Source organism: Eretmochelys imbricata, chromosome 6 (genome assembly GCF_965152235.1).
Source record: "Eretmochelys imbricata isolate rEreImb1 chromosome 6, rEreImb1.hap1, whole genome shotgun sequence".
In the NCBI taxonomy this organism is placed as follows: Eukaryota; Metazoa; Chordata; order Testudines; family Cheloniidae; genus Eretmochelys; species Eretmochelys imbricata.
The window spans coordinates 28,397,122-28,414,185 of NC_135577.1; the positions used below are offsets into that span (position 1 = coordinate 28,397,122).

Below are 17,064 nucleotides of genomic sequence, written 5' to 3' on the forward strand. Positions count from 1 at the left end.
TGTACGGGTAGGTACAGCAATATACACTTCACTCACTGCCTCATGTGAATTTATACTGTGAATCATCTCTCCCCAGCCCGACCATTTCATAAACCGTCATGTCATTCAAACCTACACTGCATGGCAATCAAGCCCCGCACCCCTCCCCAAGCACTGACCTCCCCCCAAATCAATTAGCCCCATCCTTCCCACAAGCAAATTCATAAAGGTACTTTTCCCCATCTTCAGCTGGGCCATGTAAGTCCATAATGTGCGAGCACAAAGCATCCCTGACTTCTGTTGCCCAGGTGCATCCCGCTCTAGCTGTGTTAGGTACACTTTCTGGCTAAGCATCCCTATGCAGCAGCCGCTGTCAGAGGGAAATGGCTCATCTCTGGCTTGAGCACAACAAGCCACAGCAACCCATACAGCATTGATGACACCAGCATCCAAATGGGGCCATGGACATCTTCAATGGGATTTCAATCTGCCAAAAGCACATTCAACAGCCATTCTTCACCTGTTGGGAGTGTAATTAAACTATTTTTTGCCAGGGCATCTGAAATCCTTGTACGGTTTCATAAGCTGAGACAAAAGGGGATGTTTGGGGGACCCCAGAATAATGGTGGGGGACACTAATGCCATTTATGACAATATCATTTGGTGGAAATAGTGTCCCAGCTTGCCCATGAATGTAGACTCCTGATTGGCAAAAGCCCCCAGAATCATGAACTTTCCCAGCGTGGCCCATGCTGACATTAGTAAATGGATCTCTGTGGTCCATGAAGGTCTGCATAACAATGGAGTAGTTAAACCCTTTGTGGTTTATGTACGCATGAGTTCCTTGAGGATGGCAAACTATAGGCACATGTCCCATCAGTGGCCCCAGCGCAGTGAGGAAACCCCATTCTCGCAGAGCTAGCAATTACTTCAGGAATATCTTTTATGCCTGCCATCTTGGGGTAAACCACATGCCTGATGGCAGGGGTTCCTGAGGCAACCACTTTGCTCACAGTCAACTGTCCAAAACCAAACTGGTTGGCAACAGACCTGTAGCAGTCTGGGGTAGCCAGCTTCCAGATGGCTATCACAACCTGCTTCTGGATTGGCAGGGGTGGCCTCATGAGTGTGTCTTTATGCTGGAGGGTCGGGGCAAGCTGCTCACAAAGCTCCAGAAACGTAGCTTTCTTCATGTGAAAGTTCTGAACCCCCTGCAGGTCATCCCAGGTCTGCATAATTATGTGATCCCACCAGTCTGTGCTTGTCAGGAACACCGGTCTACGGAGGGGATCTCAGCCACTATACCAAGTTTATTGAGCAGCATCTGCCAGTGCAAGTCTGCCATGCCAGGATACTCCTTCTCCTCCTTCTGTTCCATCCAACGCTCTGTCAGGTGCCTTTGAAAACACCACCAAAATGTCCACCAGCACCTCACGGAAGCTCTGTCCCTTTCCTGCCACAGGAGTGAAAGCACAAGCAAGAGAACTCCTTGAAAGGGGGTCTCCTCCACGTTGCTCGGCAGGCTGCTCAAACTTTCTGTCCTGGTCAGGGAGGGCTGTCAAGTTTTCCCACAGTGCACCATGGTCAAAGCGCTAGACTGGCCACATTTCAGGAGGGCACTAGGAAGTCTGGGATATGATCGGTTTGCCTCAGGTCTACTGCATGCTGCAGCATGGACACCAGAGCCCCAGCTTCAAGCCTGTATTAGAAAAATGTTAATGTAGGGGTTAGAAGGCCCTGGGTTCTCGAACACGGGTCAGCTGACTACAATCCCACTAACCCTGGGCTTGCATTACAGTGTAGACCTATCCTCTGTGCCTCGGGTCCCCATCTCCCGCTTGTATGTTGTATTGCTTTGGCTACTCTGAGTGTGAGCTCTTCAGGGCAAGGAGGGTCTCTTGCTGTGTGTTAGTACAGTACCTAGCACAATGGCTCCTCGAGGTGCTTTAAAGGTAGGTCTATACTGCATTCAGAGGGTGTGGCTGCAGCTTGAGTAGACATGCCTGTGCTAGCTTTAATCTAGCAAGCTTGGGGATCACAGCAGTGAAGCCACGGCAGCTTGCACTTTCAGCCTGGGCTAGCACTGAGCAGGCAAAGTCAGCCAGACTAACTGGTAAATAGCGCCATACGTGTTAAGAAAATGATTAAAACCTCTCTGGAGGGTTACTCAAATTTTACTCAAACATATAATTGAGCCAGGTGGATATTACATATAAAAACATAACATTTATTTTCTAAAATTGTTTCTTTACTGTTTTTTAGATACCAAAGCATGCACAAACGCTTGTCATCTTTATTGACACATCAATTGCATTCAGGAGTGCCATGAATCCATTAGTGCTAGGAACAGCTGTGTAGCATATTGATAAGGATGAGAAATACATTCAGGGTGCCTTGTTCAAACAAGGGCACCTAATTCATAGATTCCAAGACCTAAAGAGACCATTTGTGATCATCTCAGTCTGACTCCTGTATAGCACAGGCCACAGAACTCCCCCCAGCTAATTCCTAGAGCAAAGCTTTTAGAAAACATCCAAGACTGATTTAAAAATCGTCATTGATAAAGAATCCACCACAACCCTTGGTATAGTGTTTCAATGGTTAATTACCATCACTTAAAAATTTACACCTTATTTCCAGTCTGAAATAAGCTTCATTTTCAGCTTCCAGTCATTGGATCATTTTACACCTTTCTCTGACTGACTGAAATATTTGTTCCCTGTGTTGATATTAAAGACTGCAATCAAGTCACCCCTCAACCTGCTCTTTATTAAGCTAAACAGATTAAGCTCTTTGAATCTATAACTTTAAAGGCATGTTTTCTAATACTTTAATCATTCTCATGACTCTTCTCTGAACCCTCTCCAATTTATCAGTATCCTTCTTGATTTGTGGACACCGGAACTGGACCTGGTATTCCTGCCATGGTCACACTAGTGCCAAATACAGAGGTAAAATAACCCATCTACTCCTGCTTGAGATTCCCGTTTGTGCATCCCAGGATGGCATCAGCTCTTTTTTGCCACAGGATTACATTCGGAGTTCATGTTCAGCGAATTAACCTCCGTGACCATGACTCCAAATCTTTTTCAGAGTCAATTCCATACCTAGGAATTTAACTGGAGCTGTGGTGCTCAGAAACTAAGACATATATTTCAGATGCTTAAAAATTGATTTAGATTGTCTAACTTTAGGTATCTAAGTTTGAAAATTTTGTCCTAACTTATTATATACCATATCTCTATTCCTGGCTTTTGCTCTGCAGGAACTTTCACAATGGTTAGCAAGAGAATTTCTGTTTCTAGGTGAACACTGCTATTTGAATGATTTTATCTGGAGTTGGAGGTTTGCCAAACTATTGGAAACTGTAAAGAACATCCTATATGGCTACTGTGCCTTGGACTCTCATATCTTGGAAGTAAGGCCACATTTGACAGCCTGCAATCCTACCACCCTTAGGCAGTGATCCTGTTAAATCTGTGATGCTACATGGGATTAACACAATATGCCACTTCAAAAATTCAGCAAGACTCTATTTTGAAATAACTTCAGGGGAAATAAAGGCATGTCAGACATTGGCGCCCCTGTGATGGATTTGCGATTATGGAGTAAAAGCGAACCTACAATTTCTTAGTGAGTGTAGCAAGTTACAAGCCAGCTGAAGATTGATCTTTAATTCTACAGATGAAAGCGCAGGTTCGATTCACGCCCAACACCTTCCAAAACTGCGGAAGTTGAGATCTGGATTCCCACTTTGAGCTTGGCTTGTACCGTATCTGTGTAATGGCCTTGACTGAAATGGTGGAGCTAACCAACCCATCAAACCTTGTGGCTCAGGCCCATCTCTTTATTTACAGCTAGGACCATACAGAAGGATATTGACAAATTGGAGGGAGCTCAGAAAAGAGCAACAAACGTGATGGGAAGCTGGAGAGCTGAAATGCATACATGTGTGACTTAAAACTTGGATCAAGTAAATCACTTAAGCACATTCTTAGCTGTAAGCACACACTTAAATCCCATTGAAGTCAATGAGCCAAATAGGTGCTTATATGCTTTGTTGAATCAACTACTTTGGGCAGGAGAGGAGGCATAACTCTCCTTCTGAATGGGAAGGGTTAAACCCCCTGGAGAGAGGGGAGTTATTTAGGGTGTGGCACAAAGGCAGGTTAACAGAAGTAATGGGATAAAATTACTAACCAAGAAGAATGTAGGTAGAGTAACAGGAAAAATGGCCTGAAAGATCTACTTCTGGAAAGAATAATGGTGAAAGAATAATAAAAGAAAGCATATGCCACCTGGAGGCTAAAACAGAGTTTAGCAGGATATTTTTCCTCCAGGAGAGAAAGTAAATATTCTTCAGGTGGGCACAGGTCTTCATCGCTGCTCATTTTAGACCCACCTTTACCATTGTGTAATGCAAACCTTTATTTTCACTGTGCACTCCTGACCCTGGAAATTTCAAGCCACAGACCTGCTGTAACATGATAAAATCCATTCCAAAAATGAGTCACAGATAGTTTAAAGCTTCATTTACGTTCCATAGATACACAGTGCACAGGTATTTCATAAGCAAAGCAACTTTATTGAGAACACATGCCATTATTATCCTTATGCTGGGAATATACACAAGGGGATAAGATCTGTGAAACTTTGGAACGACCAAGTCGGGGATGCCTTCAAGCAGAGAGGCATTTCATCTATGCCCACTTGGAGACTTAGAGGTGAAATGAGCACAAGAAGCAAAAGTGTTCTTGCTTTAAGTAAAAGAAGGGGTGTTTTTTTCCAGCTAGAGGAACTAACGTTCCTGCTTTCCTGTCAGTGATTAGGAGATGGATGTCTGTTAAATGGAAACTAAACAAAACTAAGGATCGGTAACTGTGCTCTAAAATCCAATGTACTCATGCTACATGTAAGATTGGCAATGCTAAAAACTGGGGGTGGTCAGTTTTCTGATTAAAAATATCGCTGTGGTGCCTCATGGCAGTTGTAATCCAGTTTCCTTATGTCCCCTTTCTCCTCTGTGGGCTGGGCTCCCTGGTTGGACCATCTCCCATGATACAATTACCTCCATCCGTCCTCTGGTGAGAGTGAGACCACGGTACATCATGGGAGATGTCTGAGCAGGGAGACAGGACTATACAGGAGGATGAGAGCGTGCAGTATCTGAATTGCAACTCCCATGAGGTACAATGGCAGCATTTCCAAATTGAAACATTTCGGGGTTTGATTTTTTGCTGAAGAGTTAACATTTTCATGGGGGGCGGGGGGAGAGGGGAGAGAACTCTACTAAAAACTCGTTGTAGAGAGAGCATGCACCTGTCTCCAGATGACTCAGTCTCAGCAGATCTATGAGTTAACAGTGCCTAGATCTGAACAGCTGTGAGGAAGTGACCAAGCATTACTGTCAGATGACCTTCAACTTCAGAACTGCTTTACCCGTTGGGTCCAAGAGAATCAGAGGCCACTGAACTCTAGGGTCCAAGTCAAGGCCCCTCTCCTAAGAGTTAGTTTGAAAGTTAGGGGAGATTTCTGGGTTTCAGAGAATGTCCTTTTCTTAAAAAATAACAGTTATGTACAATTTTACTGAATTCTGCGCATTCTCTGAGCCACATAACACAATAAACAGAATAGTATTAAAATGAAGTTAAATTGTATATACCTAAAAAAGGTAAATTTGGCATCTCTATGAAGATATTTTTAATAATTAAGCCAATGCTAGATAACAGTCATCAGCAACAGAATGATTGTGTATATTGGCTAGTCTCCTGGAACTGTACATTATACCTGCCCTGCTAATATTCCTGTTCCATTGTGCCAACACAGCCTGGCATAGCATTATTGCTGTGAACAGGAATAACCTCAGGGCACTGAAAGACAGGCAGATTATTAAAAATGAAAAAAAAACCCCAACACACAGACAACCCAGCCACATAGTCTACGGAAAGAACTGGCCCGTTAAGTTACTTAGCATACTGGTCAAAGCCAACTCAGAACCTTTGCACCTCTGCCAGCAATGTGATGGTGCTGGTTTAGCTTCAAGGGCACAATTTAGTAACGTTAGTCCAATCACGCACACACACACCCCACAGGATCTATGTCTGGATCTTCTCCCACTAATGCAGATGGAAGAAAATGCTACTTCTATTGCTTTGACGTCAGATGAGTCAGCCTGGATTTGTCCTCACCTTACTTAACAGTGTAGGGTCAGAGGGAGGTGAGCTTCCCCAAGCCCAGGAGAAGGAGAGAGCTGGGGACTCTCCCTTAGCTCCCCCACCATTGCTAAAGGCAAAGCCTTCCTTTAACCCATGAGCTCCAAATATTAGCCTTAACAACACACAAGCAGAATTCCAGCAGAAGTCAAGACTGGGGGAGCTGTCTTAGACTGATCTGCTGCCTATGACATTGTATGGAGGAACGGCCTTCCTGATCACGCATTCAGATTCATTTTCACATTGTACCTCTTCACAAAATAGGCCCTATCTGCTTCCATTATGTTTCTAGAGGAAATAACAACAAATTGATTAGAAACATCTGTGACTGAGCTGCAGATTGACTTTAGCCTTTCTTGTCACCTACCACAATTTGGAAACAGACCGTGGCTAAAAATGGCTAAAAGAGATGTTATTTTTACAGCTACGGACAATGCGTGACTCCTGGTTGGCTTTGTAAATGCACCAAGTTCTCTGCAGACATCTAGAATGGGCTGATTTATTAGCTTTATACTTTTAAAACATACATTTGTGATTTAAGAAAAAACAAACTTCTTTCTTAAAAGTTTCTCAATAGTACATTGCCTCCTGCAATCCCAATCACACGCTGTGCATTCTGCAACGGAGGACTTGTCACTTTCTTCTCTGGTATTATTCTCATACACAGAGATTGTGCAATTACCACAAGAGCACATAGGAAACTTACCGTGTGTGATCTCACATCATGCACCCTGTCACACCACCTGTCACTTTCATGGGGTTATTATGGGCCATCACAAGATTTTGTGCTGATAAGTCTCATGATGAACTTTGCACTTACTGAGTGCCAATGTCACACCAGCATGGGGGTATGTGATCCTGCTTGTTCAAGATTAACATAACTGAAGGAGAAGGAAACTGGGAATTTCAGAAGAAACGGATCAGGTGTTGGTATTTTATCTATAATTATTTAGCTCCAGAATCAATCACCCCCAACAATCAAGGCCTGAGGAATCATTTTATACAGTTATTTCTATAGCCCTTCCCAGGCATTTCTGTTGAAAGCAGGATACTCAGGTCAGTGGATGAGGAGGACTATCCCCACCCTATCCCCTTTGATTATTATAGGAGTAGGTGTTTGAATCCCAGAGATATTTAGGCCCTGAGCAAAAGCCCGTTAATTTGAATGGGAATTTTTCCATTCAGTTCAGTGGTTTTTGGATTGGGGCCTTACTCCTTTAACTAGCACCTAGGGCCTGATTTGGAGAACACAGTAGCTACCCGTGAGGTGTTAGCATTAGGCCCTGGTCCTGCAAAGTAATGCACAGACCCCTATCCCTTCACAGAGCCCCACTGACTTTAAAGTGGGTCTGACCCCATGCGTCACATTGCAGGACTGAGGCTTAAGTTAGTGTATTGACTTGTCCAGAACCAGACTGGTGACATGGAAAATTCATTTTAAGTTAAACAGGGAAAAAATAAAGAAACAAAATGGAAAGAGTCACTCTAAGTTAATGCTTTTTAATTATTTTTATATCTTTAAGAACAAACTATTAAAAAATTAAGACAATATGCTACAAGTTTCTGTACAGCTGTATGAAAAACACTGAAATTTATACATCAAAATATTCAATTAAAAGCAACCCTTATTTGACACACATGAACATTTCCCTTTTTAAAGGGTTCCAAATTGAAAAAAACCCCAAAACAACCCCAGTCAGAAAACCCAGTGTTGTAACACAGTAGAGTTTTGAGGCTGGGAAAGCAGATTACTTTAGGCAAGCACCACCAACAAGAAGCATTGAATGAACAGAATAAAGACCAATAAGACAGTATAAATAGCAACCTTTAGTCCTGAATCAAAAGAAACTAAAGACACAGAAAATCAGTTTGTAGAAGAGAAACATACGCTAGAATCCTATTCAAGTCATCTTGATTAGAGGGAATCTCTAAGATAAAACATTACCTGTAAGACCCATTTCTTCCAGTGGGAGTTCCTATGTGGCCTTTCCTATTAGTCACAGTGGAACAATACCCAACTTCATGGATACATCACTTTAAGCATTAATCAACCTTTTCTGTCCACTAAAAACTATAGGGCCTAAGCCTGCATGCCTTGCTCATGGAAAATTCTTTTTGGCCTCTATGGGAAACAGACTTGATTTGGAATAATGACTGTTTTAGTCAGGCAGGATTGGCCCTGTAATCTCATCTATTGTGTTCTTCTCACATTTAATTCATAAGCAGGGAAATCAGACTCTCTCCTGATTTAGCAGATATATGTCTTGGGAACCTGGAATCCAGAAAAGGCTTTGATTGGACAGAGTTTTTATTTACTTCTTAGGAATCTCTTGACAAATATTTATTCTATTGTTTCCATGATGGAAACTGTACCGAGGATCCCTCTTTTAATCACCTGTTACTGCAACAGTCTATCATAGGGTGTTTAGACCAAAAATATATAGTCACAGTTATAGCTGGTTTTCTGAGGTTCTGCTGCTCTATTATACAGATGCAGCCACTATATAACTCAGGTGCAGAATCCACAGCACAAACACGATGAGAGACAACGCATTCGCTGCTCTTCTCTGCTACATAAGATTGGCACTTTCTAAACCAAGTGGACTCTGGGACTCAAGGAGCTTTTGGGCTGTCCCAGAAATAACAACTGCTGACCAGCCATGCACTTCCATGGTACCCTAAGACTGCACTACCACAGAGAGTAGTAGTATTCCAATGAAAAACGAACAAAAAAAATTCCCACCAATGTAGAGGGGCAGGCCCTTCTCTCTAGTGAAGCCTTTGGGATTTTTTTGGGGTTTGGTCTGTGCTGCCAAGCTAAGTGAAGAAGTTGCTGCATTTGCATTTGGTTGAGATCTAATGACACCTTAGAAAGGATGCAGGGTAAAAAAAAAAAAAATCCCTATTGCAATTTCCATTTGAGAAGGAGTCTGGCGGGATGGTTTGATTGATTTTAAGTATTTCAGATAAGAAGAAGAAAAAATAAAATAAACACAACAAATGGCTATTATGAGTCCACGGTCAAACTGGTGTGGGTCTCCCTCCAGTTTTGCTTAAATGACACACTTCCATTACCGAATAAGAATGACTGTTGTCAGTACTTAAATTCACAGATGGCCGGATGCCTGGGATTTTTCATTCAACAGTGGATTCTACAGGGCAGCCAGCTACCCATTGTAGTGCCACAATCATTTCCAAAATTTGCAGCAGTTTTTGCCACCTTTGTCATACAAACTGGCCTTCAAATGCTTTAGAACCCCAGGTACTCTGGCTATTAAACCTTCATAAGACTTTAAAAGCTATTTTATGGATGTTCCTGAACTTCATACTTTACAATGCAACCAGTGCACTGATCCAAAGAAGAAAAACAAAACACCCAGTACCCCTTAAAAATAACAAATAAGTCCTTCATTGGTAATGCCTTCATAAGTTTAACATTAATGTACCAGTAAAATAAATCCAAATTAGTCCTTGACATGTAATATGAATATCTAGATTTTTTTTTAAAAAAGGATCAGTTAAAATAGCAGCAGCAGCATGTTGGAAACAATTATAAAACAGTTAAATTATATTTTTGAGATGCACCAAGATAAAACACACATCTCAGTTTTGACAGGCTAAAACAACAGATTCTAGTAATTGATATATACAGTAGATATTTGTGCATTTACTTTTGCTAAATAGAATAAAGCCAGTGAACCTGTTTGGGAGCACTTTGACATGTGAATTCTCAGTCTGAAATTTTCACAGATTTATATATTTAGGGGAAAAAAAATTAAAAAAGAGACAACCTGAGTAAAGCTCTCTTTAAGTAGAGCAATCATTAGTCAATAAATCACATATTGCACCTTTAAATAAATCCTTATAAACTCTATAAAACAGAAATATCAGCCAGAAATGGGAGGAGTTGTTTACCCTCTCCCAACTCTCTCTCTCTCCCTCTCACACACACACACACACACACACTAAAGCTCAGAATGACACACAACCCTTACCCTCCTTTTGCTCTAGACTGAGGCACTGTGATATAAGGCCTCTCAAGGTTCTGATGGAATACAAAAAGGGGAAGATCACTACCAAAATCTAGGAGCGTCTCGCCAGCAATATTACTATGGTTAAAATCTATATTCTAATTACAAGTCTCAGTACAAAAATATAGGGCTCTGATTATTTTTGCCTACAGAGTAATAACCAGAAAAGGCACAATTTCCAAATATCAACATCCATTCGTAGAAGGTGTTTGTACTCCTTATAAATCAAAAGGAGCACTAAGGACAAATCACAATGAAGCATATATCCATCAACTAAGTAACCAGGTACAGTAGATAAAATATGTTCCTGACTTTTATAAAATATATTCCACAGCCCACAAGCCAGGTATCTGGATATGAAATCATACAAAATTGTAATTAAAAAAGAGCCTTTGTAATTTGCTATTTTTAATATTTACTTCACTGTTTGTACTGCAAATGTTGTTTCGCCTACGAGTATTGTGAAATTCCCAAGATAAAGCAATTTCCTCCGTTAACTTACAGCTTCTTTTTATACTAACCCACAACTCCAAATGACATTTTTACACAGGCATCTTCAAATTAGATATACAAGACTGAAAAAATAATAAAAGACGCTGTACACACAAATGTACAACAACAGTGCATTTTGTTTTCCTTTGTGCAGGACAGTAATGGCCTCCAAGTGACATTTCTTCCCTCTCTGATTATGTGTGGTAGCCATTTGCCTTCTCAAAACCCGGTGTTGGTCCAAAATTTTCATAGATTGCCATTGCTGTTGTGTTTTGGTAGATAAGGTCTGATTTTTTGTTTCTTTGGGATTTAATAATGTCCAAAACACACTGGTTTAGGAAGACATACTGGTCCTAATGAAAAAAAGAAAAAATAATGAAGGGCATTATAGATTGTAGCAAATACATCATTGTGAGGGTAATTATGTTCATGGCTATACAATGTGCTTTTCAGACACGGGCAAGATGCACTGTGGCACCGAATATTCCTGCAGATCATGTATAAGTAACAGAAAACAGTTGCCCCAAAAATCCACAGCTCGTTGTGATGAAGGTAACATTTTTGATATGGCTAGAAGCAGAAATATACTCTGAAAGGATTTTACTTCCCCCAAATGTAGGCCCCAATTCTGCAACTGACTCTGTATGGAAAAGTCCATGGCATCTGTAGGGAGTCTTAGTGACTTCAACATAGTCCACACATTTGGAATCAGTAGGACCATCAGGTCCTTAATGAAGGCCTCACAATCCAGAAAAGAGGGGTATCCTTTGAAGGAGATTAGAACAAGGGACAGCCGATACACATATCCTTTGCGAAGCAAAGCCGGGGGTAGGAGAAATTTTTTCCTGCATGGATTTAGGCTATGCCAAAGTTCTTATGGCCTCTCACAAAGCCCATGGTGGGGCTTAAACAAACTAATGCTAATGGCAGAAGCAAATGCATACAGAAAATTATTTCAGAAGTCATACTTCCACCTGAAAAGGTCATAGCTACTATTTTTGCAAGTAATACCTAAGAATTGCTATGGTTATTTGGCGCATTTGACAATACTGTGTGTCATTCAATTAATCATTCTATTGATGGTCAATGCCCCCGGGGGCGGGGGGTGTCTTTTCTGCTTGTTACAGCAGCAGCAAAGCAGAAATTGAACATAAAGAGGCAGGAGTGTGTAGAGAGAAAAAAAGGGAAGAGGACAGGAGTGGTAGACCCAAGACCCTTCTAAATATAAATCACAGACTAACAACCTCCCCCCTTGTTAAACTGAAAACATGCTATATAATTTTAAGTAATCTGACAGAGAACTCTTTAGTTGGTTTTAAAAAAAATCAAGTTGACAGTGGTCTTTTAACTGTTTGCTCCTTTAAAAAGCGACCCCATCAAGCTTAATCTATTCAAAGTAAAAAAAGTTCCTGTCATGATGTGGGTGCAGATGGGAGCAAGGAACTGAGAGAGACACATGTACCAGCAGAGGGAAGTGTTTTATTGGAGGTAACTCAAAGGGACACAGGTAGTCAGCACCATTTCCAGGTGGAGTGAGGCCCTCCAGATTAACTCCTTAAGTGCCTGCCAGTACAGTTTCAGATACCATAGCTGTCCCAGAGTCGCCCTGCCAATTTTTGTAGTTTCTTACATTCCTATTTTCCTGGTTATTTTAAACATTTTACTCCCCTTTGTTGCTACATGAAAGACCTACACAAACCACATGGAATATTCAGCCTGGAGAAGCAGTGAAACTGACTATACAGACAGTGCTGCCAAACCCACAAAATAAACAAACTGATAAATAGATGCTGTGGCACACTTGTAATTCCGAGAGAGCCTCTCGATCCCAAGTGCTGTGGCAGTGACTACATGGCAGCCCATATACCTCCCCCTTGCCCAAGGAGCAGAGTCTGTGCCCTGGTCTACACTAGGACTTTAGGTCGAATTTAGCAGCGTTAAATCGATGTAAACCTGCACCCGTCCACACGATGAAGCCCTTTATTTCGACTTAAAGGGCTCTTAAAATCGATTTCCTTACTCCACCCCTGACAAGTGGATTAGTGCTTAAATCGGCCTTGCCGGCTTGAATTTGGGGTACTGTGGACACAATTTGACGGTATTGGCCTCCGGGAGCTATCCCAGAGTGCTCCATTGTGACCGCTCTGGACAGCGCTCTCAACTCAGATGCACTGGCCAGGTAGACAGGAAAAGAACCGTGAACTTTTGAATCTCATTCCCTGTTTGGCCAGCGTGGCAAGCTGCAGGTGACCATGCAGAGCTCATCAGCAGAGGTGACCATGATGGAGTCCCAGAATTGCAAAAGAGCTCCAGCATGGACCGAACGGGAGGTATGGGATCTGATCGCTGTTTGGGGAGAGGAATCCGTGCTATCAGAACTCTGTTCCAGTTTTCGAAATGCAAAAACCTTTGTCAAAATCTCCCAGGGCATGAAGGACAGAGGCCATAACAGGGACCCGAAGCAGTGCCGCGTGAAACTGAAGGAGCTGAGGCAAGCCTACCAGAAAACCAGAGAGGCGAACGGCCGCTCCGGGTCAGAACCCCAAACATGCCGCTTCTATGATGAGCTGCGTGCCATTTTAGGGGGTTCAGCCACCACTACCCCAGCTGTGTTGTTTGACTCCTTCAATGGAGATGGAGGCAACACAGAAGCAGGTTTTGGGGACGAAGAAGAAGATTGATGATGATGAGGTTGTAGATAGCTCACAGCAAGCAAGCGGAGAAACCGGTTTTCCCGACAGCCAAGAACTGTTTCTCACCCTGGACCCGGAGCCAGTACCCCCCGAACCCACCCAAGGCTGCCTCCTGGACCCAGCAGGCGGAGAAGGGACCTCCGGTGAGTGTACCTTTTAAAATACTATACATGGTTTAAAAGCAAGCATGTGAAAGGATTACTTTGCCCTGGCATTCGCGGCTCTCCTGGATGTACTCCCAAAGCCTTTGCAAAAGGTTTCTGGGGAGGGCAGCCTTATTGCGTCCTTCATGGTAGGACACTTTACCATTCCAGGCCAGTAACACGTACTCGGGAACCATTGTACAACAAAGCATTGCAGTGTATGTTTGCTGGCGTTCAAACAACATCCGTTCTTTATCTCTCTGTGTTATCCTCAGGAGAGTGAGATATAATTCATGGTCACCTGGTTGAAATAGAGTGCTTTTCTTCAGGGGACACTCAGAGGAGCCTGTTCCTGCTGGGCTGTTTGCCTGTGGCTAAACAGAAATGTTCCCCGCTGTTAGCCACGGGGAGGGGGGAGGGTTGAGGGGGTAGCCACGCGGTAGGGGGAGGCAAAATGCGACCTTGTAACGAAAGCACATGTGCTATGTATGTAATGTTAACAGCAAGGTTTACCCTGAAAGAGTGTAGCCACTGTTTTATAAAATGTGTCTTTTTAAATACCGCTGTCCCTTTTTTTTCTCCACCAGCTGCATGTGTTTCAATGATCACAGGATCTTCTCCTTCCCAGAGGCTAGTGAAGATTAGAAAGAAAAAAAAACGCACTCGAGATGAAATGTTCTCCAAGCTCATGCTGTCCTCCCGCACTGACAGAGCGCAGACGAATGCATGGAGGCAAATAATGTCAGAGTGCAGGAAAGCACAAAATGACCAGGAGGAGAGGTGGCGGGCTGAAGAGAGGGCTGAAGCTCAAATGTGGCGGCAGCGTGATGAGAGGAGGCAGGATTCAATGCTGAGGCTGCTGGAGGACCAAACCAGTATGCTCCAGTGTATGGTTGAGCTGCAGCAAAGGCAGCTGGAGCACAGACTGCCACTACAGCCCCTGTGTAACCAACCACCCTCCTCCCCAAGTTCCATAGCCTCCACACCCAGACGCCGAAGAACGCAGTGGGGGGGCCACCGGCCAACGAGCCACTCCGCCACAGAGGATTGCCCAAAAAAAAGAAGGCTGGCATTCAATACATTTTAAAGTTGTAAACTTTTAAAGTGCTGTGTGGCATTTTCCTTCCCTTCTCCACCACCCCTCCTGGGCTACCTTGGTAGTCATCCCCCTATTTGTGTGATGAATGAATAAAGAATGCATGAATGTGAAGCAACAATGACTTTATTGCCTCTGCAAGCGGTGCTTGAAGGGAGGAGGGGAGGGTGGTTAGCTTACAGGGAAGTAGAGTGAACTGAGGGGCGGGGGTTTTCATCAAGGAGAAACAAACAGAACTTTCACACCGTAGCCTGGCCAGTCATGAAACTGGTTTTCAAAGCTTCTCTGATGCGTACCGCGCCCTCCTGTGCTCTTCTAACCGCCCTGGTGTCTGGCTGCGCGTAATCAGCAGCCAGGCGATTTGCCTCAACCTCCCACCCCGCCATAAACATCTCCCCCTTACTCTCACAGATATTGTGGAGCACACAGCAAGCAGTAATAACAGTGGGAATATTGGTTTCGCTGAGGTCTAAGCGAGTAAGTAAACTGCGCCAGCGCGCCTTTAAACGTCCAAATGCACATTCTACCACCATTCTGCACTTGCTCAGCCTGTAGTTGAACAGCTCCTGACTACTGTCCAGGCTGCCTGTGTATGGCTTCATGAGCCATGGCATTAAGGGGTAGGCTGGGTCCCCAAGGATACATATAGGCATTTCAACATCCCCAACAGTTATTTTCTGGTCTGGGAATAAAGTCCCTTCCTGCAGCTTTTGAAACAGACCAGAGTTCCTGAAGATGTGAGCGTCATGTACCTTTCCTGGCCATCCCACGTTGATGTTGGTGAAACGTCCCTTGTGATCCACCAGAGCTTGCAGCACTATTGAAAAGTACCCCTTGCAGTTTATGTACTCGGCGGCTTGGTGCTCCGGTGCCAAGATAGGGATATGGGTTCCGTCTATGGCCCCACCACAGTTAGGGAATCCCATTGCAGCAAAGCCTTCCACTATGACCTGCACATTTCCCAGGGTCACTACCCTTGATATCAGCAGATCTTTGATTGCGTGGGCTACTTTGCATCACAGCAGCCCCCACAGTAGATTTGCCCACTCCAAATTGATTCCCAACTGACCAGTAGCTGTCTGGCGTTGCAAGCTTCCACAGGGCTATCGCCACTCGCTTCTCAACTGTGAGGGCTGCTCTCATCTTGGTATTCATGTGCCTCAGGGCAGGGGAAAGCAAGTCACAAAGTTCCATGAAAGTGCCCTTACGCATGCGTAAGTTTTGCAGCCACTGGGAATCGTCCCAGACCTGCAACACTATGCGGTCCCACCAGTCTGTGCTTGTTTCCTGAGCCCAGAATTGGTGTTCCACAGCATGAACCTGCCCCATTAGCACCATGATGCATGCACTGGCAGGGCCCATGCTTTCAGAGAAATCTGTGTCCATGTCCTGATCACTCACGTGACCGCCCTGACGTCGCCTCCTCGCCCGGTATCGCTTTGCCAGGTTCTGGTGCTGCATATACTGCTGGATAATGCGCATGGTGTTTAATGTGCTCCTAATTGCCAAAGTGAGCTGAGCGGCCTCCATGCTTGCCTTGGTATGGCGTCCGCACAGAAAAAAGGCGCGGAACGATTGTCTGCCGTTGCTCTGACGGAGGGAGGGGCGATTGACGACATGGCTTACAGGGTTGGCTTCAGGGAGCTAAAATCAACAAAGGGGGTGGCTTTACATCAAGGAGTATTTCAGGCAGGACTTCACGGAGGGTTCCAATAAGAAATGGTGCACCTAAGTTATTGTTCTTATTGGAACAAGGAGTTTAGTCTGGTCTCTGATTGATACATGGCTAGATTTACCTCGCTGCACCTTCCCTGTGAGTGACTGCAGTGTGACCTAGAGGAATGAGTCCCCTAGACGGGGGAGGAGGCAAATGAGTACAAAAAAAATCTGGTCTATTTCTTGTTTTGATGCACTCCATCTATCTTTTACATCTTTGGCTGGCAGCAGACGGTGCAGAAGGACTGCATGCCATCCACATCTCATGGCTGCTCGGCAGAAGATGGTGCAATAGGACTGCTAACAATCCGTATCGCCTGCCTGCTCACCATAAGACGGTTCAATAGGACTGACTGCAGGACTAACGAGAATGACTTGGTCAAGTCACTCCAAATTTAGTCCCTGCGCCCATGTCTGCCCAGGCGCTCCCAGCCGACGTGGCCAGGAGCACCTCGGACATGACGATGACGGCTACCAGTCGTATTGTACCGTCTGCTGCCACAAGGCAAGGGGTTGCTGCTACTGTGTAGCAATGCAGTACCGCGTCTGCCAGCACCCAGGAGACATACGGTGACGGTTACCTGAGCGGGCTCCATGCTTGCCGTGGTATGGCGTCTACACAGGTAACTCAGGAAAAAAGGCGCGAAACGATTGTCTGCCCTTGCTTTCACGGAGGAAGGGAGGGAACGGGGGCCTGACGAT

The 17,064-nt window shown here is 44.1% G+C and overlaps 1 protein-coding gene across 1 annotated transcript in view; it reads right to left on the reverse strand.

Annotated features, from left to right (window-relative positions):
* Positions 1–7,683: 7,683 nt before the first annotated feature.
* Positions 7,684–17,064, reverse strand: part of PTPRJ (protein tyrosine phosphatase receptor type J) — a 130,636-nt gene continuing 121,255 nt past the window's right edge. Inside the window, exon 24 of the mRNA XM_077818299.1 lies at positions 7,684–11,067. Within this exon, the coding sequence (XP_077674425.1) occupies positions 10,909–11,067 (159 nt within the window). The 3' untranslated portion in view covers positions 7,684–10,908. The remainder of the gene's footprint in view (positions 11,068–17,064) is intronic.